Source organism: Ambystoma mexicanum, chromosome 7q (genome assembly GCF_040938575.1).
Source record: "Ambystoma mexicanum isolate Mex_15411 chromosome 7q, UKY_AmexF1_1, whole genome shotgun sequence".
Classification (NCBI taxonomy): domain Eukaryota; kingdom Metazoa; phylum Chordata; class Amphibia; order Caudata; family Ambystomatidae; genus Ambystoma; species Ambystoma mexicanum.
The window spans coordinates 614,025,069-614,040,227 of NC_090941.1; the positions used below are offsets into that span (position 1 = coordinate 614,025,069).

At 43.3% G+C, this 15,159-nt stretch overlaps 1 protein-coding gene across 6 annotated transcripts in view; it reads right to left on the reverse strand.

Annotated features, from left to right (window-relative positions):
* Positions 1-15,159, reverse strand: part of NBEA (neurobeachin) — a 2,584,133-nt gene that overhangs the window by 1,365,358 nt on the left and 1,203,616 nt on the right. For all 6 annotated transcript variants that reach the window (XM_069640609.1, XM_069640605.1, XM_069640608.1 and 3 more), the window contains one exon: positions 3,833-3,897. In XM_069640609.1, coding sequence (XP_069496710.1) covers positions 3,833-3,897 — 65 coding nt within the window. The remainder of the gene's footprint in view (positions 1-3,832; positions 3,898-15,159) is intronic.

A 15,159-nucleotide genomic window follows, 5' to 3' on the forward strand; every position in this document is an offset into this window, starting at 1 on the left:
TTATTAAAGGTGGAATATCTGGAATGAAGATGATGTGTCATGTCTGTCATCATGCGTTTATCGATTTGATTTCTACAGTACGAACTGCAACACAAGTTACTTAGTGGTGCCTTAAGAAGTTAGGGAGTGAGGAACAAGAAAAGGAGTGAGAATGATGTATAGATCTGATCATTCACAAGTCTGATACATTCCCTCACCTGAAAACATGTTTTTTTCTGGCTGATCTCCCCACAGCCACACCACATGCCTTATAGCCCCATTGATGCCCTCAAGTGGAACCAGGAGCAGGGCCCAGAATGGTTTGGGCCTTTTGGAATTACTCTCCTATGAGTAAAACTTAACTGTATTGACGTTGAGGTGACTCTACAAATGGGAACAGAATGAAGTGATCCTTGTTTCCCAGGAAGTTCCCCTCTTCCATGGAGGCTATTCTTGGAAACAATGCTTGCTACCCCCTTTGGGTGATTCTCCTTGACGGGTCATTAATGGTTTCCTTCTTCCAGCTACCATGGACTTCAAATTTTAATTATGTCTATCTGTTTATATCTATCCATTTGGCCTTTATGTTTTACATACTTTTGTACAACTTCTTGCAAGTGTCAAGATGCATCTTAGGAGTGCTCTGTTGAATCTGTAAATTAAACCAAATCATACTGAGCATATTGCTATGTACCATCTAATTTTTCTCAGAGTACAAGGACAAGCATGTCTAGCTTTGGTTCTTGGGTGCATTTTATGGAATATCTGCATAACAATGAAACTTCACACCTTGAAAACAAACTCAAATATCTCAAGTCTAGGTACCGTCCCAGTAAAGAATATTTGTTGTGTTGGGATAGAATGGGGTGTCCTCCTGCAAAACACTGAAGTATATGCCAGACATACAAGCTCATATTTTAAGTTAGCAAATGTTTGTATTTCTAGATCGCCTCATGCTAATACATTCTTGAATCTGGAGATATTGCCATATTTCCCCAAAAAAGGGTTCACCCTTGATGGCCTATTTTTTTCAGCATAGTTTCCATAGGAAATGTATTTAGTAAAAGTATCTGAAATAAAAAGCTACTCGGATTATCTCATCACAAAAGCATTTCTTTGACAGTGACATGGCCAGTGTAAATCACGCCGTTATTGTTAATTTCCAAGCATGTTTTTCAATGAGACAAATTGTTTGTTGCTCAAGAGAGTATTATAGATCAGTTCACATGTTGTGGTTAGTGGAGGAAAGAAATGCTTGGTGGCTGGGCCAGATCCTCACTGCTGCCCATCCACAAGGTCAGGATACCCAGGGATCAATAAACAACGGGCAACAATCAATGGCTAATTCTTTACGTTTAGTTCATAGAAAATGCTGTCTAATTTATAACAACCTGCCTCAAGCATCAATTTGGGGGCAACAACGGTACTAATGGAATTAGCCACTTCATACTTCCATTGCTTTCCAGAGTGAACGAAGGCATGTTTTTTAATTGGTTGGGGATACAACCTATAGTAATAGAAACTGGACATATATAATATGAACAGCCTGCTGGCAAATGTGTTGATATCCTACGGATGTTTTTACCCATCAACTCAGAACCCACTGAGGTTTTTTTAATCTTCTAAACAGTCCTTCCAATGTGTGCTCTTACCTACAGGGAGACACAATCCACGGCACGAAAGAAAGCGCCAAAATTGGAGCTGAAACGTCCAAGGACTTTGCACACTTCCAGCTAGTTCACACTACACATAGGGAACATTTTCCCGACGTTGACGTACGATTCGTCACCATTTGACTGCAGCTAAACCCTAATTGGGGCGCATTTGAGGGCACACATTTTCCTTTTTTGAAAATATCTCTTTTCTGTTTGTATTATTATTACTAAGTGAATTTTGTATTTGTTCTTGTTTGCAATGATGTTAAATTATGCTATGCACTTTTCTCCGTTTGAACAACTAAGTATTCAATGATGGAATTGCGACTTTTCATTTGTCTAATATGTTATCCACTATACTCACAAGACTCATGTTTTGATAAGAAATATTGGTTTGTACGACCTTAATGTCTTACATCCATAAATGAAAATAAGAAATAAAGCCAATGGCATTGCCAATTTAATAAGGCGATCCCCTGGTTGCATAGGTTACGGTCTACCTAATTCTTACCTGTAACCCTGCCTTCACAATCTCAGACTACAGGGTGGGTTGCATGGCGATTTTTCTATGCCAACACACTTCTTACTGGGCTATGCCTTTTGTTACATTATCCTACAGATGAACAGCTGCTTAAAAAGCTCCGCGAGTGGCACCCCATACAGGTAAAACGTATCACACATGTCAGTCAACTCCCACAGGAGTACAAGCACCATATATTTCCTTATGATGCCTTGAATTAATATTTGTGATTGGCCTAGCAATACAAATTAATGATGCACCAACATGTTAATGTTAAGGCCCACTGGGTGGGCTAGTAATGCACCTTTGTTCTTTCAATTACATTAATTCAACTACAGTTCAACAAAACATAAGCAAGAGGTCTTGCACCAAGTCGGCTGGTGCTAGACTGTGCGTCTGTCTCAGCTTTGTAGGCTGATGAGTACAGTACATATCTCCTGGGCTGCTCTACAATGTTCTAACCTGAGACACTATACACTATACTTCCTTGGCAAGGTTACACCTACTTAAGGATTCTGGGATAAGCACGAGTGCTGGTTAGAGCCGACCATACAGCCTTTTATATACATTTGAAGATCACTGATGAACCCCCCCCACCCAAGAAGAAAGAAGCACAAACATATCGTTTGTTATTTACGTTGCCTTTATGGCACCTGATTTTGTCCAGAATAAAATTCATATTTCAGTCAATGTGTATCTATTTAATAAGAAATCTAACAAACCCTTCATTACTCAGGGACGAGCCCTAGCATGCCTTTTACTTAACTGTTTTCCTTTGTGATCTTTTTTTCCTACTTGTTATCATTTCTGAATGTATCCTGTGAACTGGGTGTGCGTTCATACAGGCATAGTAAAATGACAAACAGGTAAAGCGTGCACGAGGCTAAGCGTCTGTATAAAATATTCATAAAGAATATAAAATTGAAACAATTGTCTAATTTAAATTGGGCCTTATATAATCTGTAATTGACCATTTTCCAGTGTGATGTCAGAAAATAAGCCAAACCCCAAATTGAATGCCTATCAATCAACGTTCTGGGCCTGGACGCCAGAAGCTCAGGTACCACTCTGGGGGTTGGCTGCATCTGTTTACCGGAGCCACTGCCAGCTGAAGTAAAACGATTCGGCTTGGAGAAAAAGCGATGTCAAAATGGCTGCTAAAGATGGCTCTTTCCCTGGAAACATTGTCTACTCATTGTTTTTGATTTGGCGTGGTGGTAGCACCTAAGTGCTAGTCCGCAGTTTCTGTAGCACTCTGGACAGAACAGGCTTTCCAGACAATACTGCTTCATATGAATGGATGTCTGCACACAGGTATGGCCGGGCAGAGCATACTGTGCCCAAAGCAGATGGTGTGGCAGATGGATCTACAGAAGTAATTGTCCTGATCCTCTGCACAAACCATCTGTGCAACTTGGATGGAAGGTGCACAAATCCGATAAGCACATCTCAACACCTGCAATCTTTTAACTTACAGTACAAGTTCTCCAAATCTAGAGACATTATGTTATCAGGCTGGACATCGTTTATTAGCATATGTGCTTGAAACAGTTCTATTTCACCATCAACAGGAAATTCCTCTGTCTCACGCAGGCATCTGATTAGAATCGTCGAAGGTCTATATGGTTGGGAATTACATTTTTCATACATTAAGACAAAAAGCTTAGAGCAAACTCACCTCCCTTCATTGATGAGCTCAATAAATGCAAGTCCTGCATTCTTCTGAATAGAATTCTGCCATTCCTGAAAACAGACAGACACATGCGATCTTTATAAGGTGCAAAGTGTTTCACGAACATTAATGTGTGCCATTGATGAATGATTCCTCGGTTCCAAAGAGTTATGTAGTGAACACAAACATTTAGTACGCAGGTACAAACATCAGCTTGTGTTCTCAAAGAACATTACATTGGAGAACATTCACATATTTAACAGAGACAATCAGCTAGCCCTATCCCCCCATTCAGAGTGCCATCCTGGGGTACATTATGACACTCTCTAGATGGTAATATCAGTATTATTACAATTTCCGGAGCTCACTTTTCACCCAACATATTACTAAAACGCACCCTATAATGACTGCGATTTTGATAACCCAAGGCCAATGCTATGATATGATATGGCATTTTAACGCGCCTATACACAAGTGTTTCAAGGCGCGATGAGGCAAGGGAGGAGAACAAAGGGAGGACGGACAACAATCCTACTACGCCAGGTGTCATTCAGATCGTGCAAGTGCGTGGGAAGGGGGCAGAGACAGTGCATTACATGGGAATAGATAATAACAATAATTAAAGTGACGGCCAGCATGTGGCAAGTGCATGGTTAAGTGCAGACATAAGGTGTCAAGCGCTATTAGGGGGGCTGTTGGGATACAGAACAGTTCCCAAGTGCAGGGGTTGCCAGGTGGGCAGTGCAGGTGTGTGATGCTGGCGGAGGAGGGACCTGGGCCCGAGATCAGAGGGTGTCCAGGTAGCCAGTGCAGTTCCGGTGACAGCCACGAGGACAGCAGAGGAGAGGAGGAGAAAGAGCAGAAGCAAAGAAAGGTTTTGAGGTGCTTCCGGAACCGGAAGTTTAAGGCAGGCAGAGAGGCTGTTCCAGAGGGAGGCACCAGCCGAAGAAAGAGCTCTACCACCAATTGGTTGCTTGAAGAGGTTACTGACCCTGAGGGAGTTGGAGGCGGATGAGCGAAGAGCTCAAGAAGGAAGATATTTAGGAAGAAAGAGCTGATGGTATTGAGGGCCCAGCCCCCAGAAGGCCTTGTGGACGATGGAGAGGGTTTCGAAATTCAATCCTCGCACCAACTGGGCGCCAGTGGAGAGATTTCAGTCCTGGAGAGATACGATCCCTGGGATTGAGGCCAAGGACAAGTCTCGCAGTCCTGTTCTGGATAAATCGCAGAGGGCGGAGAGTAGAAGCAGGCAGATTTAGAAAGAGGCTGTTGCAATAGTCCAGCCTAGAGAGAAGCAGAGCTCTGGAGACAGTGAGCTTCTGGAGGAAGGAGAGGAAAGGAAGAATACCTCTGAGGAGGTGCAGCTGGTGGTGTGACTTCTTAGAGACGTCAGAGATGTGAGGAGAGAAGGAGTGTGTGGAGTCAAAGATGACCCTGAGGTTTTTAGCCTTGCAGTTGGGAGCAGGAAGAGGACGAAGAGAGTCCGTCAAGAGAGCTACAGGAAAGGAGGGAATGGGTGTGCCGATGAGGAGAATCTAAGTCTTACTGGCATTAAGGCAGAGGTCATTGGCGGCAAACCACTCCTGGATAGCAGACAGTCAGAGATGAGGGAAGGAGAGGAGGCAGCAGAGGGTAGCCTGAAAATGAGCTGGATGTCATCCGCATAGCACAGAAAGTTGGGGCAGAGAGCAGCAATGCGGTGGGCAAGGAGTGCCATGTATTGGTTGAACGGTATACACGAATTTCGCCGACCTATTTTTTCAACGTGGGACTTTTCATCGTCAGAATTTTCATGGCCAAAAACCCAGTTTTTTCAATTTTTTATTTTGGGGGGTGTTTTGTAGGGGTTGGGGTATGATTATAATAGTAAGGGGGGGAACCCCCCCAGAATAAAAAAATAACAAAAAACAGGTTTTTTGGCGATGAAAATTCTGACGATGAAAAGTCCCACGTTGAAAAATAGGTCGGTGAAATAACGTAGAACCGGTTGAACAGCCAGGGAGAGAGGTTAAACCCCTGGGGGACACCACAGGTAGAGAAAAAGATAGCGGGGAGGAAGGACCCAAGTTGGACCTGGGAGGGTTGGTCAGAGAGGAAAGAAGTCAGCCACACCAGAGCCGGACCAGTGATACCCAGATTATCACAGAGACGGTTGAGCAGGATGGCATGGTTGACAATGTCAAAGGCAGAAGAGAGATCAAGCAAAATGAGGGCAGCTCTGAAGCCAGAGTGATGGTCATGAAGACAACCAACAGAATCAGTGTGGCGATTAAGCTGGGAGATGGCCAGTTTCTCCAGGAGCTTGCCCAGGAAGGGAGTGATGGATATTGGACAATAGACGGGCAGGAGGGGTCGGCAGAGGGTTTCTTAAGAAGAGGGTGCACAAGGGAGTGCTTCAGGGGGGTAGGAAGACTATACTTACTGAACATATTATGCCAATACGTTCAGTCCTGGCATCGTTAAGTGTCATAAACAGTCTATATTACTAAAGATATCTGTCAAAGAAAAGGGAAAACTAAGGAGAAAGGCTGATTTTTGGAGGCTGCATGCTCGAACAAGAACAGGAGACTATTTGATGACATTTAGTAACACTGCCAGGCAGAGGGTCATTTTTCTAACTCACTACCCCTTGCCCCAATCCATGCATATATCATATTTTTTCTATGTGTACCACAGGTACGAAAGGGTTGGAACAAGTAGAACTGTTAACAATCGCAGGTGTCAGAGGCCAACAAAGGTTGCAGGCGAGCTGTTATCACTACAGTTGGCATGCATAGAGGAAAAAAATCAGTAAATAATTGGGAGTCTGAGGCACTTCCTGGGGATACAGATGGCGCTAGTGTTTCAAATACATATTTATACTATTTAACACATTTTATTAGATTGTATAGAAATACTAATGTTTTTAGCATCTTGAAATTATAAACTTTAACACTGTCAAAGTTACTTGAGCACCAATGCAGCTGGTTTCCACCTAAAGTTAGTGACATCACTAAAATGGGAATGAATTTAGCACAGACTGCTGCCACATCTCTGAGGGAGATCAAATTACCAGACAAACTCATATTCAAATGTAATCTATTTAAAAGGGAAAATGATACAGGGATGGGCAAAATAACAAACAGGGTCAGATTCAGAATGAACTCAATTGAAGTGCTCATAGTAAGCTAATAGCCCAGGTTGGCTTTGCTTCGGGGCTCCCCCACCCTGGATGAACTTGTAGAAACCAGTCACATCTCGGGGCAGTCTGTAGTCCTCTACAAAAAATACAAGTTCATGTTCTGCCGTTACCTGCACCCTTCTCCTGAGAGTCCTTCTCGGTTGTCTCAAAATGGATTGCCTTTAAATCTTAAACTCGGGTTTCAGGTCTGCCCGCACCCTTTGTTTTTTGCCACAGCCGGCTTCTCGCCTTCTGCCAAGCTTGTTGGGGACAAGTGCTGTTGTCCAGAAAGGGCCTTGGACGCGGCCATGGCATTTCTCACCATCTCTGCTGTGGGTAAGTAGAGGGTGGCACAGGGCGAGGGTGGCCATCTTCAGGGATCTTGTCTCTCAAGTAGGATTATCCATGATGCTAGGGCTGCACTTCTGTAGTTTATGCCCTCCTCACCTCTCATTCACTTCTGGGTTCCCTCTCTTTCTCCTGCTTTCTTTTCTAAGTATTCAGAAATGTCTCATCCTGGTCTTTTATAACGGGCTCCATTTTTCCCTACCTCTCCTCCTCCTTTCCTTCTATCCTCATTCTCCCTTCGTTACCTCCCTTCTTCCGAAACACCTTTGCTGGTTATTTATCAAAACTCTCATTCGACTCTTAGGGCACCTCCTGTGTCCCAAGAACCAATCTCTGGTGACTTCTTACTGGCCTCGCCTTTACTCCTTTTAGTCGCTTTCCTCCTGATATTTACTCCTTTCTACTCCCTGCAGCCCTCTTGCTCTTTGGTCCAGTCTATTGGGTCTCTTCCCTCCTTCCAAGTTCCAGTATTACTCAGCCCCATGGAACTCTCCTCTGGTTTCCTTGGTTGTGCTCAATCTCTAGATCTCTTCACCAAGATTCTCCAAACAAACTCCTTTATCCACTCACCAGTCTCCAGCACCTGCTCCAAACACTTATGCTGTTGGACTGAGCATGTGGCAACACTCTGATGAAAGGGAATGTGCACCAGCTGAAGGTTGAGACAATCAATCAGGTGGCTGGAAGAGCGGTCGAGAATACACAATCCCCACCCGCTGTCCCAGCCACCCGATGCCCTTTGCCAGGTGGTGCTTTTGTTTTCTTTTTGTTTCTAATGTATGGAGGTAACGGGGAGCCTCTCCCTGTTGCCTCCCCTTCCCAATCACCTGATTCCCCCTTCCCACTCACCCCAACATACCTGCGGGACCAGAGCCTTGCGCTCTGGGCCGCCATCTCTTCCCGTATGGCCACCATTTTAATAGAAAAGGGACAAGCTCCCTTTTTAGATGACGGTGGCCATTTTGGAACAACTTTTCCATGGTCGCCGTCATCCAAAAATGGAACTAGCCCCTTTTCAATTTCAATGGTGGCTGCCATTGTTTTACATTTTTTTTTCTCCGACAGGAGATGGGCTTGAGCAGAGCTCATCTCTTGTCGGAGGAAAAAATAATATCTGCACCACGGTAAATGCCAGGGTGCAAATAGCTTTCATACCCCAGCTGGGGTACGGACATAGGCTTTAATGACCCACAGCCTGAGCTGAGGCCCTCAACTCATTTCACTCAGGCCTACCAAAACTCAGGCTGGCAGGCCGTTAAAGGCCATGTCCGACCCCCAGTCGGGGCATGAAAGCTATAATAAGGTGACAGCCCTGAATTGGGACTTGAGATTGGTTTATACTTCTGCTTGAGCGGTCCTCTTTCCTATATACACATACTGTATAATATTAATTGTATGAGGTTGGAAGCCCCATGTGATGGGATGGATGGCTGATGGTTATATTTCCCATCCTAATTCGGGTCCCTCTCGTTTTTCCTGTCTAGATTTACATAAGATATCTGAATCTGCATGAGGGGAGATGAGCGTATGAGGACTACACATTCTGTGGGATGATCATTCCTCAATTCCTTTTAAAGGGTAGGAGCATCTGTGGTGGCAATGTGACTACCCTGAGACAGGGACTAAGCGGCTGTGGCCAGCAAATCCTCTGCATACCACCTCACACCCGACATCTAGCTTGCTGAGTTACCCGGCCCACTTGGACACTCCACTAGAGGTTCCCAGAGCAAGGCAGGGACTTCATCAGAGTACACTACTACAGATATCTGAAATACAAGCTGCATTACTCAAAATCCCATTTAATACATCTTAAATCAGGATAACAGATAAACAGCCCAAAAATAAAGAAGCCAGGGAGGGTGGTCTTGGAAGACATATAATCATGGGAATAGGCATCTATACGGTTATGTTATACAAAGAAATATAGATACAAATAGATGGTGCTGCAACCATCCAATCTCTTTATTGAACATGAATTGAAAGTTACATGTACACATTTCATCAGAGAGACTTACACCATTTCTTACCACTCGTGTATCACAGAGGGGGACATGGTTTCGTACCTAGCGTCTCAACTACTGAGCACGCTAATTCAGCTGTAACAGTAACCAATAATGCCAACATCAAACCCCCAACATCAAAACCCCCATCATTAATACTCTCAGACACAAAGAAAACCTTTGCTCAACAATGATGACTCTTCCTCTGGCTAATCCAACCCCTATGCATTGTCAGTACAACTAATAAACAGATTGTTTCAGTCAACCATGTATATCAAAACCCAATTGCATCATTAACCGCAAACATGCATTCTCAGGTGTTTGTTATAATAAGGCACAAGGTAGGGCTACCTAGTATCACCAATGCTATTCATTCAGCACATTAAAATAGCCCTAGGATTGACCGATTAAAAACCGAACAATTAGCACTACAAGTCTTGATATTTGCTGATGATCGCATAACTTTTATACTGTTCATAGCATTGGGGAGTACCTAGACAATTCTAATGTGCACACTGACACCGGTATGATTGAAAAATAGCCTGTGCAGAAGGTAAGATATTTGAATATTCATGTATTCCTCCAAATATGTTTAAAACATCCACTTTTTATTTGCAAAAATCCATATATGAACTTCTTTGGCAAAACATACATAATGTCTATGTGCTCGATAATTGCACCTTAAATGCATTTTTTTTACTAGTTTGTGAATTCTGAACCAAAAGGATTAAGATAGTGTGCTACACCCGCCCCTTTATCATAATGTATACACCAGATCATGAAACATCACTTCCATCGTTCAAATTAGAAACACACAAGTTGGGGAGGTTTTGGAATATTCGCTCAGATCTACCAAGACACAAATTCTAATGCTAAGACTTCCACGTTATACTTCAGAACATTTCCATTATAAATGTAGGCATATGTAGGGATCCCTACAAAATCATATTGATGGGCAAAATTAACACAGAAAATATCTTATCCAACACACGAAACAGATTAAAACACATGCCGTCAGGGGTTGACTTTCAGGAACTGGTTCTGCAGAGTTTCAAAGTCCAAGGGACGGGTGAATAAGTAACTATAGCATTAGAGATGGTCAAATCAGTTGAAGGAGCCGGACATAGTTTTTATGGTCTGATAAATATCACTGATAGCAGACGTAATCTCCTGAATGCATGGGGGCTTGACAGAGTTTTGCTATTTGTTTTTGACGAGCAGTAAAGCATGGGGTGAGGAAATGCTCAGGGCTAAAGTCATTGAAACCCGTGAATTTCACATTTTCAGATGTGCTGTGCACAATTAAATAGCAGTTATTTATATTAGAATGTTCCAAGGGAGACATGCAACTGGAGTATGAGATACTTATTGCTAGTTCAAAGAAGAACTCATTTACTCAGCCGCCTTCATATCACTTGAAGTATTTTTGCAAACCATGCGCAATTAAGAGGTACGGTTAAAAGGGGTTAGGCCAGTTATTACTAGCAATGAATTATGTTTGCATCCAAATATTAATTGATTGATGTCATGACTTACCCCGGACAAATCCTAAAAGGAGGTAGGTTCTACAGATGAGCTGAAGATGGTAGCCAAGATAAACAGCTACCACTGAGAATGTCGTAATTGGAGAAAGATGGGATTTCTTGGTAGGGGTTTTGTCCAATCACATGTGTGGGTGGATTGTAATGAAGTACCTGAGAGTGTTAACTGTTGCAAAAATGTATAACACATCAACTGATATGGTTTGTTGAGAATTGGGTTAGTTTGGTTCTGCTGCACCGTCTTACTGCTCCCCGGACGACTGTACAATAAACTTGCTTTACGTACAAAATGTGCACTCATTCCTCAGGTGGTGGGCCCGCTTCTATAGAGGTAATTAGGGATCCAGCCCAAATTTCATTTTTTTTAAGACCTGATCCCTACTTTACAAAATGTATATCTTCGATGTTAAGCTTCATTGGGGCAGAAAGCATACCACAACGCATTTACAAATATTTAGGTGTGGCACAATAAATGGGCAGATGGCGTCTTCTGATCTCAGTCATTGATATTGGGTAGCATGGATACTAGATTAATGAAAGCAAATGGCACACCACTACATATATATCCACGCAGCAACTCAAACTTTCTAAGTAAAAGACGGCATAACTTTCCTAAATATGAAATATTTGAAAAAAGTTAATTTCAAGGCTGCTACATCAGTACACAATTATTTGACGTAACATTGGCCGCCATCACTAGTTTTTCTAAAGAAACCTCAATTTGGCAAAACCCTAATTTACCAAATCCACTGTACAACATTACTTGCTATAGATGCATGTTAATGATTAAATCCTTATAATTTTTACAAAACAATTTATTTAAAACCATGTGAAAAATGTTGGCTACCGAAAGGAGGACTTTTAAATTATCTATACTTTAGGTAGTTATACATATTCTGGAAATAATTTCCTAACCAAACTCAACTTCAGTCCAAATAATGAGATTTTTTTCATTTTATTGAAACTGTATATATGCAAATCAAACATGTATCAGGCAAACTATACAACAAAAAGAAGCAAATACTTGCAACGTGTCACAGTAACAGAACTTGGTATCAATCAAGATACAGAAATGTAACAGCTGAATATAAATGTTTTGCCCCCCAAATATCCACTTCCATGATGCAAATATGTTTGGTGCACAGAATGCACTGCATTAATATCAGCTAAATAGGTCATAGCTTCGGGCACAGGCAATATGGGATCTTGCTTTCAGTGATTTTTGGTATGCCCTGTTTTAAGTGGCAGTGTTGTGAGCCCCCCCTTGGTGAGCGAGGGTGTATGCCTCCAGTGTCCTAACCCACTAGGCACTGTGGGCAGGAATAATGGAGTTGTTGAGTAGCTTATGGCACTATGGAAAGAGGTGAAGCAGAGTTTGGACGTTGGAAAGAACCAATCCAAACAGACAGCCTGAATACACAGATAGGCTTCCAGGGTACAGATTCAAGAGATCATGGTGAGCAGAGATGTTGAGGGGACCCACAGCGGAACTCCAGGAAAGCCATAGCTTGGTGTGATGGACTAGCAGGGTGGCACCGAACCTGGGAGCAGAGCTGGGCCCCAGATGGTCTACAGGAGGGCATGGTCAAGCCAAGGAACCATTATGATCAGGGCCTCCCCAATTACTGAGAGCCCCTCCAGGATACTATTTACATTAGTGCGCCATAGAGGCAAGCGGCTTGCAAATTGGAAGGAAAATACTCTCTGAGTGGAGACTGGAATGGGGAAGTGGAGAGGGACACTGTTGGCTCACTTTGAGGAGATGCATTTGGCCCGCACAGGAGGAGTGCAGGAGGTGGCAATGGAATTGGGGAGGTGGCAAGAGGTCCTAGTGGTGGAGGGGGAGAAACTTGTGTCTAGGGGCTCTGGACACCTTCACCCATGTGGTCTGATGGAGGTTGGGTTTGAGGACAACCTTTGGCAACCCCATTGTGGCAGAGAGTGGTTTCGAGGGTCGGGCTGATACTGCTAAAGAAGGAAAGAGGGAGAAGAACACACAAACTAATTCAGGGGAATTTTAATGATACAGTGAATGGATTACCTCAGTCGGCATGCAAGAAGGCTATGCAGAAATATGCGATTGTGCAGGTGCTCCAGTGGTTTAAGAGGACAGATTTAGAGTCCTGGAATTTAAGGGATGAATTGATAACTCTCAACAGACTTGCTCCAGATGGAATAGGAGGCATGGCTGGCCAACCTGGACACCAAGAGAAGCTAAGCTGGCCTGCAAACCGGACGACATTCCAAACAGAGAAAGACATTGAGCCTCATTATTTGTTGAGCGGGAGCCCTTAAATGCAGCATTAACGGTATTACCGCTGCATTTAAGGGCAGGCCCTATCACAAGTTGGTCGCTAAATTGGATGTTTTAACTCCAGCTTTTTTTAGCTGGAGGTGAAAATCCCATTTAGCGCTCTGTTGTCAGCACAATTACTGCCGGCTGTATTAGCGAGTGGTATTTGCGCTGCAAATGCTCCATTGGGTTCATGGACCCAATGGGGAATGGGGATTGACTGTTGACACCAAACCTGTGATCCAGCGCTAATAACGCTTGACCGGTTGGCGCTAACCCAGTTACAGTTGGGCGCACAACTCGTGATGAGGCCCATTGTAACCACAGGATTATAGGGATGCTGGAAAAAGAGGGGAGACATTGAAAACAATGTCAATGACTTGGTAAAGGTTCTCTTCAGAGGTGAGGACGGCCACAGAGATTTCCATGGACAGAGCCCACAGAGGAAGCCGTCAGGGAAAAGGCACCAAATCCGTAGTCACTATCAAGTGCCACTTATACTATAGAAGGAAGTTGTCCCTCCTACCCCTATGGGAGAAGAAACAATATCCAAGGATTCATCACAAACCTCATACTTTGACCTGCCAGTGTTATTTCTAAGAAGTCTGCTAAAAGCTAACAACGTAATTGCAGTTGTAAATGTGCAACTTGTGTAATAAAAATATCAACTAAGTATGCCTTCAGCCACTTGATTTATATCCATCTGTTCCTTGTTAAAACAAGCATCAACAAAGAGAACGATTTAGCTTGTGTATCAGTATTTGCCAGTTATTTGCCAGTTGCTGCTTTCCATCTGCCCAGGTAATGACATCATTTTGAGTTGTTACCATGGTATGGCTTGATAGTGCCATTATAGTAGCGCGTAGCAAATAGATATCGCAAGGCTAAACAAAACTGTTGCCTTTGTAGATGCTTGTTCATTTAAATGTTCCTGTTTGTCTTCTGTATTTTCTTTCACTGTTTTCCAGCTTTGATATTACAGTTGTAAAATACTGCATTAGGGTAGAGTAGAGTAGATGCAGAACGACAGTTAAGGGGTATGTATTGGGGAGAGAAGGATGGTGGGGATGGGTAGGGCAGGAGAGGGTGAGTGGGGAGTTGGGGGCTGGGGATGGGAGGGGCAGAGTTCCACTCGTTTTGTACACTTTGAACACTGATGAACATGATATATGTATTGACAAACCTCTTATTTGTAGTAGATTTCTAACCCTGTATTTATGAAGTGTTTCACGCATCGGTCATTCGGTTGAACCGCAAGCATCATTTGGGGTATGGGTAGAAATTGTAAGAGACATGTTACTTTTACCAATTCCTGTTAATTGCCCAATCTGGCAATGGATCTATTCAAAGCAAGTAGTGGTTACCTTTTGCTAGGTTTTTGTGCACATGCTCAGTCACTGGTTATTAATGAGCATTGGGAAAGGCTTTTTAAGAGAGCATCAGAGACTAAGCCCTAAAATGGCTAGGAGAGAATCAAACTCACCTTGCTTCTAGTCTTCTGTAATGGCAGTAGATGCTTGATGAATCTCCCTTTACAGTCCCTGCCGCAATTCTTCAGTCAGGCATTCAGGTCAGGTTCATTGGGTGATATGCACGCTAAAATAGAGGCTCCGGTACAATCCTCTGTAAGGTAGACAGGAGGGGAAGGCAGTCCAGCGACGTACACTTTGTGAAATAAATTCTCCTATTACATGGCTTTCTGGAAACCCGTTGTGGGTCAGAGGTCAGGGCTTCTCTACCTCGCGGACATCAGTCACACGCTGGGATTGCAATTTCTGAAATTGTGTTCGCAAACTCCCCATTTGTTACTTTTGCTCCCATACTTGTCCGACTTCACCTTGCCCATGGGCAAAAATGCTTTGAAAAAATATGCATTTGCAGCAGTGAAATTTTGCTGCCTTGCACATGTGTTGCCCAGGTGCCAAAGAGTGCCTTTAAAGGCTACATTTCTTGAGGCCGAATCCTGGTTCACGGGTGCTGCCTTTGCAGGT